The 15,008-nt window shown below is 40.5% G+C and overlaps 1 protein-coding gene across 2 annotated transcripts in view; it reads left to right on the plus strand.

Moving 5' to 3' along the window:
• The first annotated feature begins 2,691 nt into the window (after positions 1-2,691).
• Positions 2,692-15,008, plus strand: part of LOC117412720 (exostosin-1c-like) — a 115,138-nt gene continuing 102,821 nt past the window's right edge. The window contains exons 1-2 of one of the 2 annotated variants that reach the window (XM_058997681.1): positions 2,692-3,686; positions 11,911-13,146. In XM_058997681.1, the coding sequence (XP_058853664.1) occupies positions 12,212-13,146 (935 nt within the window). In that variant the 5' untranslated portion in view covers positions 2,692-3,686; positions 11,911-12,211. Of the gene's footprint in view, positions 3,687-4,075; positions 4,227-11,910; positions 13,147-15,008 lie in introns of those variants that run through there. The other variant, XM_058997682.1, reaches the window with a different exon arrangement.

Consider the following 15,008-nt stretch of genomic DNA (forward strand, 5'->3'; position numbering starts at 1 on the left):
CTGACACTTCTGAATATCAAACATGAGTTTGATGAGCTAAAGTTCTTTTATAAAATGCCACAAATGGAGGCAGCAATCTCATTGGCTAGCGGGTGTTCCAGCCTGTGCAGATACGTCACAATTCAAGTACAGGTTGCAACTTTTAGAACCTCTCTGCCTGATTCACTTATCAACCAATTCACTGGGAGAGGTTGGGGCATTTGATAAGTGCAATAACACACTCCAGGATGTTCAAATATAGTCTAATATCCTCAGGCCTGGGCTGTTTAATGACACTTGGCTTTGCTTTGTGGTAAACAACACTTTCTTATTAGATCTAGGACATACCTTCAGCAGCTTTCAAGATGTAAGTGGACATGTAAAGAAATAGGTTTTATTGTATTTAACAGTATGGTGGATTTTACAGTGCAATGCCAAAAAGATGTATTTTCATCTCATAAGAATCTTCTGTGAAAGGGGTATAGAGGAGGCAGCAGCACATCTGTCCGAGTGTCACACTATACATTGTTCCATATATCTTCATATCTTATTTTCATGAAACCTGGTATTAACATTATTTAGCATGTTATTGAGAAGATCAGATTGTGGGTATATAGAGGGGTGTCTGTCTAGCCGTACTTTCCTCCAGCTGCATGTCACACTTACATATTTGCACACATCTGGAGAATCGCTTATCAAACTGGGATTAAACATTTCATTGCCAGTTTTTATTCTATAATATTCTGTACACGCTGTTGACATATGTCTTAGTCATCCACGTTTTCATCTTGCCGATAGCAATGTTACTGACATGCTTGTTTGCCTGTCTGTAAACTAATCCAACATGAAACACAGTTATCTGATACCTTGATGGTAGAATGCCCCATTTCTTCTTAATGTGACAAAAATGACTCTGACAGGTCTGCAGCCCACAAATAGCTCAATGGATACAAGTACTATGACTTTAAACTGTAATATAATATTTTGCAGTTTGAAATAACTGTGCAGGGGGGATATTTTAAGCTGGGAGGACAGAGCTGAGAAGGGGTGGGGGTGATGGCTAAGGTCCTAAGTAGGAATGGCTATATTTACACTGGACTAGACATGAAGCACATTCTATCTGACCAAAACATCTCCCATGGCAGGAGGTCCGGAATGTCACATAGTGATTTTAAAGAAAAGTTATATTAGAAACATACGTCCCCACCATGGCTGTAAATTCCACATCAGAACTGACAGATAAGCTGATGACCATTATTTATAGGACAGCACAGAACCAGAAGGGGGTGGCTAAATGGAAATCGGACCTAGATCAGGTGTTAGCATCGTGATATTTACAGCATATTGGATTCTTCTAATGTTCTCAAGATATGTGTAAAAATACAAGTGTGAAATACAGACAGAAGGATATGTACAGAGACAGGCACCTTCATATAACCCCAAAATCGGATATGCCCAATCATTTATTAAGCATTTCAACAAGAATAAAAAACTCCAGTATGTATTTAAATTTGAAGTTTTAGTTCATTCTTAAAACCAGGAGTAAAAAGATATCTCGTGTTTTTATTTTGTAGGATGTACGTGGATATTACTGCACAGATACGGAATCTCAAGCTGGTATTAATGGACTAAGGACAAAGCAATACAATTCAGTGTTCTACATTTCTGAGGGGCATTGCTGTCCAGACATTCTGTTTCCAGCTTTCAAAACCGAGAATAATAAAATACACCGCTGGCATCTGTTAAGTTTGATTCAATAAGTTCAATAAATGGATACGCTGTTTAAAATGTGACGTGATTTACAGAAAGCGGTCAAGTTACTGCTGGCAAATTAAGAAAATACATTAAAAAAAAATAACGTTTATGTCCGCTAGATGGCAGCACCAAGCATCATTCAGTCTGCGGTTTTCTAGTATGACTCACATACCAAGATCTCTAGTGAGAAAGTAGTCCGAGTAAAGCTATCTGGCAACAAAACTCTCCATCCCCAATTGTACTGCTTTCCTAGAAAAAGGAGAACGTTTCGGGGGACCATTCTGCTTGTGAGATAGCTTGCAGATTAAAATATTTAGCATATTTATAAAGAGGAGGCGATTATCTATTCAGGGATACTGGGATATTTAGTAAGAGGTCTTGCTGTAAATCATGTGTTGTTTCCAAGCTTTGAACACTACTGCATATACTGCAGTGTAATATTGCAAAGCCCATTGTTTTTAGACAGCAGTATAGTTTCATGTCGTTTGAAATCCGGTAGTGTACTATGATACTAAGTATACTCTATAAGCAGTGTGTACGCTTTAGAGTTTTACTACAGAACTGAACACATAAAAAACACTAGTGCATATAGGTACAATACATTCTATTTGAGCTCGACAGCAATAGCGTGTCCCCTCTATAAGCATTCGTGGGTAGCCGCTCTAACCTCTCTGACCTCTCGTTAAATTTAGCTCACGATATTCTAATTTAAAGTTTTTTTTTTTTTTTACAACCTTTAATTTAAATAAAACCATCTATACTACTATTATTTGAGAAAAAACAGCGGGACAGCTACAGATGTGCAGCTTGTTATGAAAACGCCAGAACAGCAGCCGCAGCTGGACAGATGTTGCCGTTCTCTTTAAGAACACCTTCTGAAAGAGGCACCTTTCACCACGCCGGCCAATGACATGGCAGAGGGCGGGGCTGAGCTGCACTGTGTGTGGATGTAAAAAAAATGGATCATTTCGCAACAGAGCGGTGCATTTAGTTTCGGGAATGCGGGATTAGCTAATGCGATATACGAGATGAGAGAGTGTAAACGGGTCACCTTCCATCGCTCTCTTCCTACGTTGATTCAGTACCAAGTCCGGTGCACTAAACAGAAGAAGGAATTGCTTTTGTGTTTGTTTATTTGCTTGTTCTGGAAAACACTGCATATGCAGCAGCAGCAAGTCATGTTCATATAGGAAAGCAGTCTGCAAAATGTGTCACAGATAGTAACTAGTCTAAGCGTGCAACAGAACGATTAATGTTATATCATTGGTGCAAGCAGGACATGTAAACACTGTGAAGGCATTGTGTAATTATGCAAGGACGTTCTCCACAGTTTTACAGGGATATGTTGTAATGCAGCTACCGCATGCATACCTGTATACTCAGCGAATAGAAACCAGCACGGCCAGGCTGGAGGCGAAAGGAGGCTGATTGCACTGCAGCCACTGCAGCTACTCCAGTAGTCGCTGGAACAGCTGGGTACTATTTTCCATTTGTTTTTAGCTACAGTATGGATCTATTACGACTGCTGGTGCCACAACATGGCGAATCCAATTTCGCGAAATCTGAGGACGTATAACAGATGCAGTAATCAATAACAAGCAAAAGGGATCGTTTTACGCCGGTGACAGGACTGTGGGTTCATTTGATGTGCCGTGGTGGTGATCCAGATCGGTTTATATATGTAACCACGGGTGGCGTGCCTGCTAGCTGACTGTGTGTGGGAGTCAAGACGGTTCGCCTTGTTGAAATCGGTGTGCGTGTGTTTGTATTACCAGCTAATAATATTAACACACGCACGCTCTACTGTGCACGAGAGGGAGTGACACAAGTTAAACGCAGCTTTTCATTTTAAAAACTCTTTGGATGGAAGTCGAAAGCCGTATTGATAAACAGCGGACCACAGCCACGGAGTTTCACTGTTTTCAGTTATCAAAGCCGTTCAAAGTTTACCGGTAAGTGTACAGATGGGTCATGTTTAGGGGCTATGGCAAAACGTAAACAAGAATTATACTACTAAAATAGATAGAGCATGTTTTTGAAAATGTATTTTTATTTAAGTTATTTTAAAGCAGACTCCGTTTAAACAAACTCATTTGATGGGATTCTATGCAATAAAAGTCCGTCTCGTTGCAGAAAGGTGGGCTGCATCAGTGCACAACCGTAGGTTGAACGGTTGAAAATATTTATACAGGACACGCATTCAGTTTGAAACTATATTTTCTTTGACGCCTGCCCTTAGCACCTGCGCTCTCTGTTTCATTTTCTTGCTGTCAGTTCATCTACAGAATAAAGGATTTGTTCTTTATGCGTTGTTAACCTGCTGAGCTTTGTCACGTTATTGGACTGTATGGTCAATACACACCAATGTATGGCCAATCTGAAAATACTGACACTGATCGACGAAGGCAACGTATTAAAAGTAAAGACGAGATTAAACATGGCCAGGAACCTAATGGATTACTCAAGCCCTTGTATCAAAAAAGTTTACCATGGTAAGTATGCACAGTAATTAGGCAGTTTTCCTTTACCATAGTTTACCATAGTATTTACCTTTACAGTCAGTCCCCTAATAGAACAAATGTATACGTTTTAGAGCAAGCTGCTGTTGTATATTCTAAGAAGGAACGTAGAAAAATGTATCTCATTAATGAAACTGATGGCAGAGCCACGGTAATTGTACAGTGCTTGTTGCCAGTACTGCGCTCGAGAGATTGAGGGTCCGATTTGACGCTTCCGTCACCTACAACTATTTGACGCAACTATTGTTGCTGTCACAATAGTTGTAGGTAACAAAATGATACCGTAAATCTTACCCTTCGATACTTAGCTCTCAGATGTGAAGTTTTATAGAAACACACGGTACAGCTAACATGCAAATTCGTTTTAAAACATTTTACCATTGTTACTCTCAGGAAGACTTAATGTTTCACTTGGGTCAAAGTCTATTACTGGCTGAAAACATGTCAGTCCGGAGGGGAAGCAGTTCATTTATGACTGGAAAGCAGGGGTGACCTTAAAGCAAGGCTACTGTAGCAACAGATGGCCAATTTTGAAATGCAATTATGTTATTTTGCTTTAACATATGTAAGACCTATAGCAAACGGAAGTGTACAATTATTTTATTAGCTGGGCGTTTTATATCCCTAATCCCATTGTACCAATCCATTAACTCTTGGTGCATGTACAGTACTGAAGATCCTGGGGATTACATTGCAGCATCATAACCATGACCTGTTATTAAGCAAAACAAAATGCCATCCCTGTCTAGTGTGGTAATGAACCACACTCTGTAGTGTAAAGTGGTCACCATTGGACTATCGCTCTGTAATCCACAAGATTAAAGAGTATGCTTAACCCATGCAAGCCCATATGTTGAAAAAGGCAAGTGATTGTAGCTAATAAAATCATTCCATACACCTGACCTATTTTCACTGCAAATATGGCTTTTTATTGTGAAGGATAACATCTGATAGTACCCTATCTTGAAGAAAGGTCTCTGTTTTCAGGTCTTGAGCTGAGGGAACACAAAGCCACTTTGTGCCTTGGAACTTGGTTTCAGGAGACTAGGTTTTAGGCCACTGCATGGCACACCAGGGGAGACCTGGGGTTTGATACAGCAAAGTTGCCTCAAACTAGGTCTCCTGGAACTAGGTTTTAAGCCACTGCTCCTGAAAAAGTGGCTTTGTGCTCCCTCAGCTAACTCAAGAAATGTGTTACACATGCACTTCCTGAGTCATCTCACCTCAGCAGTGTCTTCTGGTTCAAAGCATGTTACTGGCAGAAAAGCATGTCAGTCAATAATAAAAGCAGCTGGTTGGACATTTTTGAAAGGACTAAGAAAGTGCAACACTATCGAAAAGCATAACTTGCAAACTGAGATTGTTTTCACCTAGTGTGGAACCGAATGAAATGTTTTAAAACGGAAATGCTGTTTTATTGTAACATGTTTTTCAATAGAGATCTATGTAACACAATGGAAGTGCATGATGGGTAAGAAGTCACGATTTCTGTGAAATGTACCCATTGCCGTGTAATATGCACGTGAAAATTACCATTTCTGAAAGAACAGTGTAAATATAATATTTTTATCAAAAATAAATACAGCAAACGTTTGCCTTATTGATGCACTACCTGTTACACTGCATTTAGGAACCTGGCAGACAGTTTAGTTTGCTTCCGGTAAATTATTTAACACACTGCATAGAGCTGCACGATTTCTTTAAAATGACTTCAACGAAAAAGACATCAGCTGCATCAAAGATTAGAAATATTTCTTCTAAAGATCGCTCAGTCCAGTACAAGGGGACATTTCACGTGCCATAGACATCTGTAAGATGGGCTAGATCAGCCAAAGTGAGCGCCAGCGCCATCTAGTGCACCACAGTGTATTGCCAGCAAAACAAAAGGAAACTGTAGCCAAAGTGGCAGATCACTAGATAGCTGTGTCACATATATCTATGGCCAGCAACCAGAACTGAAAAGTAGCTCTTGAATTCTCAGGTAAAAACAGTATTTGGGTAATTGCAATAACCACTCCGAATGATTTTAGTTCAAACATAATTTAAAGGTAAGGGAACAGATAAAAAGCCAATTTTTTATATGCTGTACTGAAGTGTCATACTTATGTTGATCCTATTTTACTAACCACCATCCAAAAATGTTAATATTAGCTAATAAGTAAGCTACAGATACATGTACAGTAGTTAACACTGACATTTACTAAAAATAATACATTCAATAAGTGCACCTTTTAAAATCAGGCATGACTGGCATTTTAAAACGAAATAAAGAAAGCATTTGTTATTTCTCCACTGCCGTTAAAGCAGTCCCAAACAAGGTTTTAAAATCCATGTTCTTACTATCATTGGCAGCATTATGACAGGCCCCCATTCCCTTATGTTGCTGGTTTTTCGCTAGGTTTTTTGAGTGACAGATTTTCAAGTACAATGCAAATCTTTCTTCCTGGTATCATCACTTTTCTGTGTGGTAGGTCACATGGCTGATTGCAGCGAGATCATTGGAGGGAAACTAAGCTGCAGCTCAGGAAGTGATTTTTTATTTAACCAGGAAGCAGTTACAACTTTTTGCTGTCTTAAAAATATCTGAATAACATAATTGAAGTTAAAAAAACAAGCAAAACTGTAGAAAAGGAGGACCAGTAATAATATTGGCAAGTGCTCAAGAATTAAGATTTTAAAACCTTGGTTAGCACGCCTTAAAATTGAGAGTTATTTTTCTTAAATGGAACCCTGCTGACCTTGAAGATCCTTACCAGCCCTTGTGAGTCATTTTTTAACACAGTGCTGCCTAGCAGTCTCAGTAACTCATGATACAGAGAATATTTATACTGAGCAGAGCTCGTGTGAATTACTCTAAAAGAAGGCAGGCTGTGCCAGGGAATCTACTGTATACACACAGGTCTGTAACAATTGCACTCCTGTCGCCACTCAGGTAAAAGGCTTAAATAAGTAACCGTTTTTGTATCACCAAGCGTCATAAACACAGAGCTATAAATACTTGCTTTACCAGCTTGACAAGTACTGTGGGATGTTCAGGAATAGGTCTACCCTGAAGGGACAGATGAGCCCCGCTTCATAAATAGCCCATACTGGCATTTATCTTGCAACTCTGATTGGAAGTAAGCGTTAGCGAACCTGGACTTCTCTTTAGCTGGATGTGTCGGTATATCTATCTATCTGTTCATCTATGTGTCTGTGATATATCACTTTGTATGCTGATCTTGCCTGTCTCTCTGCCTGCCGTGTTATTCCTGGGCTCTGCAAACTGCTTCGTTTTGGGATGATGTTCTGGGATAGGAAAAATCCACTATTGAGAATTTACTTTTAAAAAGTAATTCATTGCAGTTACAAGTTACTGAAAAATGTAATCAGATTACACTTGCATGCAACGTGTTGCATCCAGCACTGGAAATAGCTTAGTTATAAGTGTAGAGTAGAAACCAAGGGAGGTTATGGGGAGGTAATGCAGAAGAACACACTGGTGAGACCACACACATGAATATTGCATTCGGTTTTGATTATCCTCATTGCAAAAATGGCCTTGGAATGAATTATGAGAACAGCGACCAGACTAATCCCTGGTCTAAAGAGTATTGAAGAATCTGCATCAGTTAGCCGAGAACAAAGCAAGGGTGGAGAGATTGGATTGAAGTTCTCAAATCCTAAAAGGAGTTGACAAAGTTCATTCTAGTGAGTGGATGAAATAGAGTACCAAGCCAAGTTGCTGAATCATATAATCCTTTCAGAATTGACTAGACAAAGTTCAGCAATCAGCTGCTAGGAACCGAACAAGAACTGATGGGCTCAATGCCTCCTGTCGTTCATATACTGGACTTTACTGCAGCCTAACAGACCGATTCTAGTACAGCAATTACACAGGGGAATGGAAACGGCACCTTGTTTCAGCTGAGTGAGTCACACTAACCTGAGCTTCTCTACACAGTGTAGAGATGACAAGCCTACCTGTCACTAATGTATAATTCACTTTTCTGAGTTCTGTTGCTATAATATTGAGAGGCCCTTTTCTATCTGCCTCTGATGAGCTTTGAGCTCTTTGTTCTGTCTGTGCTTTCTGGGTCCAGGAAAATAATGCAGCACTGTGACCCTTCAGCACTTGCTGGCTCCTCCAGTACTCAAACCAAAGGCAAAAAAACCTTTAGTTCCAGTCTACTGAAAGGCCTTATTCAATTAACGTTTAGCTCGGAAAAAAGTGTTTTTAGAGAAATTCGGATTCCTACAATAAACTGAGCAGGTTTAGATCCGTTGGAATTCGTTTTCTTGTTTTTGATTCTTTGCTTTGGTATTAATTCCGTTGATTAAAAGTGGCTGTTGCTCCCTGGTCCCTAATTAACTTCCTGCTTCACCCTAGTGTTCAAAAGCCTTGGGCAGAATCTCGTTAAAGGTGGTGCAGTGATGACATTGCTAGTGCTAATATGAGACAAGATAATGGATTGTAAAGCTGTGGATAGCACGCCTTTAATGGTAATGTTGCTAGTGCTAATAACATGCAAGAAAATAGTTTTTAAAATGTTGGTAAGCAGTCCTTTACAGGGAGGCTAGGGATAATGTTACCAGTGCTAAAGAAATATAAAAGAAAGGATTTTGCAGTCTTAGTAAGCACTTCTTTAAAGGCAGATCACTGATAACGTTGCTAGTGCTAATACGATGTAAGAAATGGATTTCAACGCTTTGTTGAGCTCTCCTTTAAAGGGGGATCAGTGATAACATTGTTAGGTCTAGTAAAATGTAAGAACATGGATTTAAAAGCTTTGGTAAGCACTCTATCTGAATGGCTGACCTTGAAGTTAAGATATTAATGCAGAGTATTGAGTGTCATTTTGGATCTTTTAGGAAATGTCAGTATTCGAAAAACGGGAGGCTGGAGAGACAATTAGCTCACAAAAGCCCTGTCAATAACCAACTGTTAAAAACTGCATCTCTGATGCAAAGATAAACAGTGGATATAGATCATTTACTCAATGATTGATTGCTTGGGAATTCAGGATTAACTAAAATGGAATCTCGGTGAAAAAATCAATAGTTTAACTAAGGAATGCAGTGAATTATTTATTGGGAGAATGTAATGCAATCTAAAGTCATGTTCAGTGCATTGACACTCGTACAGGTACAGTATATGTTTACTGCTTCTGAAACAAGCTCCCCTTTGACTCAATAATTCAGAGGTCCTGGGTCTCATCAGTGGGTCACGTGGGACCTACAGCGACCTTGCTATTACCTCCGCAGCGCCCCCCCCCCCAGCACCCCCACACAGCTTCAGCGAGAGCAGATTAAAAGCTCTTCTAACCACGAATGCAGAGGAGCCCGGCTGTTTTGCATAGCGGTTAAGAAGCCCGCTTATGATGTTGTCGGTTTGTGCCCAGCCTGCGCCCTGGCACACTATCTGTCTGGTATTTTCACAACAACGCACACCTTGAAGTTTCAAATAGAACGGCCCATTCCAGAAACCTGAGATGTGTATGAAAACAAAAGCTCTTTCAATGTAGGCCTTTTTGATAAATGTTTGACTAAGCAGCAAAAAGCAGTTCCACAATGGATTCAAGAAAACACACTGATTATTTATTTTATTTTGGTTGCAATAACTGTTTTTTTGTTTTGTGTTGTTGCTGTTTAAAAGCAGATCAGTATATTCAGCATTACTAAATGGGAAGTTCTGTTTTAGCAATGCAGAGTTTCATTACAGAATTTCTGAATATCATTTTTACCTTTGGAAGAAGTCGACCCCTAATTGTGCTACAGTAAGTGAAGGTACATTTCCGTTTACTGCAGTTACTGGACATGTTTATAAATACTAGCAACCCTAGTACAGATTGCTTGAATTTGGTTTAAATTTCTATATTTTGTTGTCTTTAAGACACAAGAAAAAATCAGCTTGACATTTTAAACTTAAATCTCAGTCCTGAGCTGAACACCCCCTCGCTGTGCCATTCAGTCCCGGGCACCTCTCAAGCACAGCCTGCCCTCCCTGCTGTGGGTTCTGCCATTTGGATATCACTACTGTCCACTAGGGGCTAGTTAAGAGAACCCAACCCATTGCACTTGTGACCTGAGCTGGCAAAAGAAATCTGAGGCTCGTAAATTAGCCTCGGATCCACTCGTTTCGTTATTTAATTGGACAGTTTCCGAAGCTGCGTTTTATTGCTCATTCCAGCTCAAAGCTGCGGTGTCTGAATAAGGGTGCATTGTACAGAGCTTCCAGCCAGTGGGAACGAAGGCAAGAATCCTGTTTGGATCAGTGAGGAGGAAGGAGGGGGCTTTGTCTAACCTGGGAAACTGGAGCAGGTAGAGCTATCTGAAAGCGGCTATTGTGTCGAGCTGGCACTGGGAACAGTAATGTTTCCTGTACTGGCTGCTCAGCCTCTGTTTATTTTGTTAACCAGCATGCAGGCGATGCATTGGATCCGAATGTGAAGACCTGTAATGATCTGCCTTGAATGTACGTATGTATTTCAGGTATCGCTTTAGTCTGTGTAAAAGCTTTTTCTCCAGGGGTTGAACAGTTTCTTAATGAATTCCTTTCATACATTGGAACTGTTGTACATTTCCGTTATGTTAGTCTTGCATGCTCGGTGTTGGAAGTGGCACACGCTACAGCAAAAATGTGTTCTCTCTTAAATAAAGAGTGTTCCTGATACCATGTTAACGGTAGCTCTCAGTTTTCATGCCTTCGTTTCAGTTACACTTGCTGTTCCGTGGTCATGTCACCTCATGTGTTCAGAGACAAAGCATGCCTGTCAATTGGAGAAGCTGCTGTTTGGTTGATGACAAGAACGAGTGTGTTGAAGGGTGTGGTCAGTTTCACTCTCCAGGTGAAATGACATCAGTGGGAGGCGGTTGGTAACTTGTTCAAGGTGATCTAAGATAATACCACTGTTTGGAACTTGAGAGCTCAATTAGAACAAAAGTTATTGTCCAAAGGTTATTCCAGGTTGCATTTTTGGCTTAAAAATTGTGACTTTATATCTCAGAAACTAAAGAGCACAAAGGCAAAACAACCCAGAATGGGTCCATTTCTAAATCCCATGTTTTGTGTAATTCATTTGTTCAAGGTTTCATTTGGATTTGGTTGATCTGAATTATTGATTTCACAAGGAATAACCCACAGCATGACTGCAGAGACTCGATATAAGCGGTATATAGAATATTGTATAGTATGCTGTTTGATACAAGCTGATATCCGCCACTGTGACCATAAAGAATAAGTAGCAGGGTTCCGTTACCCGTCCCCACGTGTTGCTACAACTGTTTAAATAGCGTACCTGTCATTTTTCTTTTCATATTAACACCCTGACAACTTTTTACACTTATAACTTTAAAGTCTGTTTCAAAGCTCTTTCAAAATGTCTGCTCTAGTGCACTGATGCTAGTGCAAGGATTATTGCCCACATTGTCAAACAGGTAACACAGCAATACCATGATGTGGTACGGAACAGAAAAGCCAGAGCACCTGTTGTTATGTTTTTTTAATTTGAAGTTATAAATGTAAAGAGTTGTCAGGATGTTAACGATGAAAAGAAAAATTACAGGTACGCTATTTAAACAGTTGTAGCAACACATGGGGATGTTCTGAGCGATATATAACAAGAGTAGACTATATAAATACATTTTTTTTAACTGGGTTCTGTTTTGTCTCCTGTAGCCCTGAGAGCAGGACTGGGAAGGACATTGGAGAATGAAGCCTTCTGGGAACGATGCCACTGAAGCTGCTATTCCTGGCACTTGTAGGATCCTCTGATTGCAAGAACCACGAGTGTGACGGAGCAACTCCGAGTCCAATTCTCTGACTGACTACAGTTCCACAGAGTGGCAGTTTGCTTGGAAAATGGCTAAAAAGTCCAGGACAATCACTAAAGTGCACCTCGTCTTTAAGATCACTTAAGAGTTTTGAGGATTATCCTCGCCGTCGAGAGTCGTGGAAAGTGGGCACCCTGGAGAAACCCATGCAGGCTCGGAAGAAATACATCCTTCTAGCTTTCTGTGCCTCCTGGCTCCTGGTGTTCTACTTTGGAGGGGCCCAGATCCGGCTCCTGAACTACGTGTCGCGGAGGAAGAGCGAGGAGGTGAGACTGTGGCCCCTGTGGGTAGACAGGCATGCCCTGCAGGGCTACGCTCCTCTCCATGAACTCCAGAACGATGGGGCTTCCCAACAGGGCTCCCCTAAATCCAAAAGCGAGACCAGGACCAACATCTACAAGAACAGCAGGTGCCGGATGGAAACCTGCTTTGATTTCTCCAAATGCGAGAAGTTCGGATTCAAAGTGTACGTCTACCCCTTGGAGAAAGGGGACCGCGTGTCGGAGAGCTATCAGAAGATCATCACCTCCATCGTGGAGTCCAGATACTACACCCCCAACCCCCAGGAGGCCTGCTTGTTCGTCCTGAACATTGACACTCTGGACCGGGACCAGCTGTCCGTGCAGTATGTCCACAATGTCAACGAGCGAATACGAGGCTTCCCTCTGTGGAACGATGGGAGAAACCATCTCGTTTTTAACCTGTACTCAGGCACGTGGCCCAGCTACACCGAGGACCTTGGGCTTGACTTGGGGCAGGCCATTCTTGCCAAGGCCAGCTTCTATGTGGAACACTTTAGGCCGGGGTTTGATATTTCCATCCCCCTGTTTTCCAAAGAGCACCCCCAGAAAGGTGGGGAGAGAGGCTGGCTTGTCTATAACAACGTCCCCCCTCGTCGAAAATATCTGCTAGTTTTTAAAGGGAAGCGGTACCTGACCGGGATTGGGTCAGACACCAGGAATGCCTTACACCACATCCACAATGGGAAGGATATTATTTCCCTCACCACCTGCAAGCACGGGAAGGACTGGGAGAAGCACAAAGACAGCCGGTGTGACTGGGACAATAAGGAGTACGAACAGTAAGTCATGTTTTTTTTTTTTTTTTTTTTAATATTTTCTTGCAAGGATTGTCTCTTTACCAAGTGTGATATATTTGAATAGGATCAGCTGAATATGTACATTAGCGTGCAGATTTATTAGAACACCCCGTTGCTTGTGTAGTTTTGATTTGATGTGCAGATGAAATCAAACCACTGGAAATGAAAATCTTGGAAGATTGTCAAAGTAGACAAATTAGTGATTGTCTAATTTAATTGATGACTTTAATAGGCCATGCATGCAATTCATTTAAAATAATAAGAGAAAAAGAACACAGCCACAAATGGTAAAAGGCATGAGACATTTTAGAAGTTGTGTCTAATTAATTCTATTTGTGTCTGTGAAAAGAAGGTAGTGTGTAAACCTTTTTGTTTGTGCTGTACTGTTTCTGTTTGGTGGCTGGTAAACAGCTTAGCTGTCCAGTTTTGTTAGTTTTTTAGCTTGCTTTTATGTTTTTTAGTTTGCTTTTTACTTTCTGTAAAATGATAAATTTGCATGAAAGTGCTTAAAAACTTCAATTTCTGGGTCTGCTTCAAAAGGGCTATTTAACCTTTAAATTAAAAACAGTGTTTTTCAGTATATAAAGGATATAAATGACACATCTTGAGGTGTAATGAATGAAGGTTTTTTTTTTTTTTTTAAAGTACAGTGCAGGTGAATGTTTCTATTCCCTGAGCTGTAGAATTTGTTAGTCTAGTTTAACATGGGCCAAATGACTGCATGCAATTCCACCTGCCAGTGAGAACAACCTAACCTGCCAATTCTGTGCTTTTTATAAGTAGACCTGAGACATGTTGAGGAGCCTTCAAAATGAATCATTTAGCAGCTACTTCTGTTGATCAAACATTTGTATTTTGATCCACATCAAGCAGTATACAAACTTCTTTTAGCGTTGCAGTGTGCCATTACTTTTGCACAAACGATGCCGACAATGTGCTATTCATTGTATTGTGAGAACAGGTGCCGCTGCCCAGTGTAAGGGAGGGGTGTGTTTTTGCACCACATTCTCAATGCACTTCAGTCTGCTCTAGGGGGGCCAGTATACCTCAATGGCCAGGTTTATAAGAACAGGCGACAAGCTTGGGAATGAGAAAAGGCCATTCGGCCCATCAAGGCTCATCTCTTGTCAGCACACCATTCTCCCCTACTGGGGGAGAGGGAACTAATTTAAAAGCATAGAATCAAGTCCTTTCTTTAAACATGTTCCCAGTGTTTTAGATCCTACTACTTCACCTGGTAGGCTACTCCATGCATTTATAACTGTGTAAAAAAAAAAAAAGTGCTTCCTACCTTCTGATCTAAACTTACTCACTTTCATTTATGCCCAATTGTTCTTCTCTCTGAATTTGAAGTCGTGTCTTGGATTAACTCTATCTCTACCTTTTATGATTTTAAAGACTTCAATCAAGTCCCCTCTTTCCCTTCTTTTTTTCTAGGCTGAAGAGAGGTCATTCTTTGAACCTGTCCTTGTAGCTCATGTCATTAAGTCCTGGGATCAGCCTAGCTGCCCTTCTCTGTACCTTCGAATGATGTGTTTTTTTTTAGTGAGGTGACTGAATGTACTGTAAGGAAAAACAAATATTTATTAGGGCTGTCAAGCGAGTAAAATAAATAATGTCATGATTAAAAAACATTATTTTAGTTAATCTTGGTTTTAATTGCATGTTTAATTGATACCATTACTGCCTCCATCTCATTCAGGTTTGTTTATTGCTGATTATTATTTTAAAGTTCTTCTTTGTATTACCTATAAGATCTTGTATGGTCTTGGACCTTATCTTCAAGATCTGCTGATCCCATATGTCCCTGGTTGTTCCCTGAGATCGGAAAATGCTAATCATGT

Source organism: Acipenser ruthenus, chromosome 23 (genome assembly GCF_902713425.1).
Source record: "Acipenser ruthenus chromosome 23, fAciRut3.2 maternal haplotype, whole genome shotgun sequence".
NCBI classification, from domain to species: domain Eukaryota; kingdom Metazoa; phylum Chordata; class Actinopteri; order Acipenseriformes; family Acipenseridae; genus Acipenser; species Acipenser ruthenus.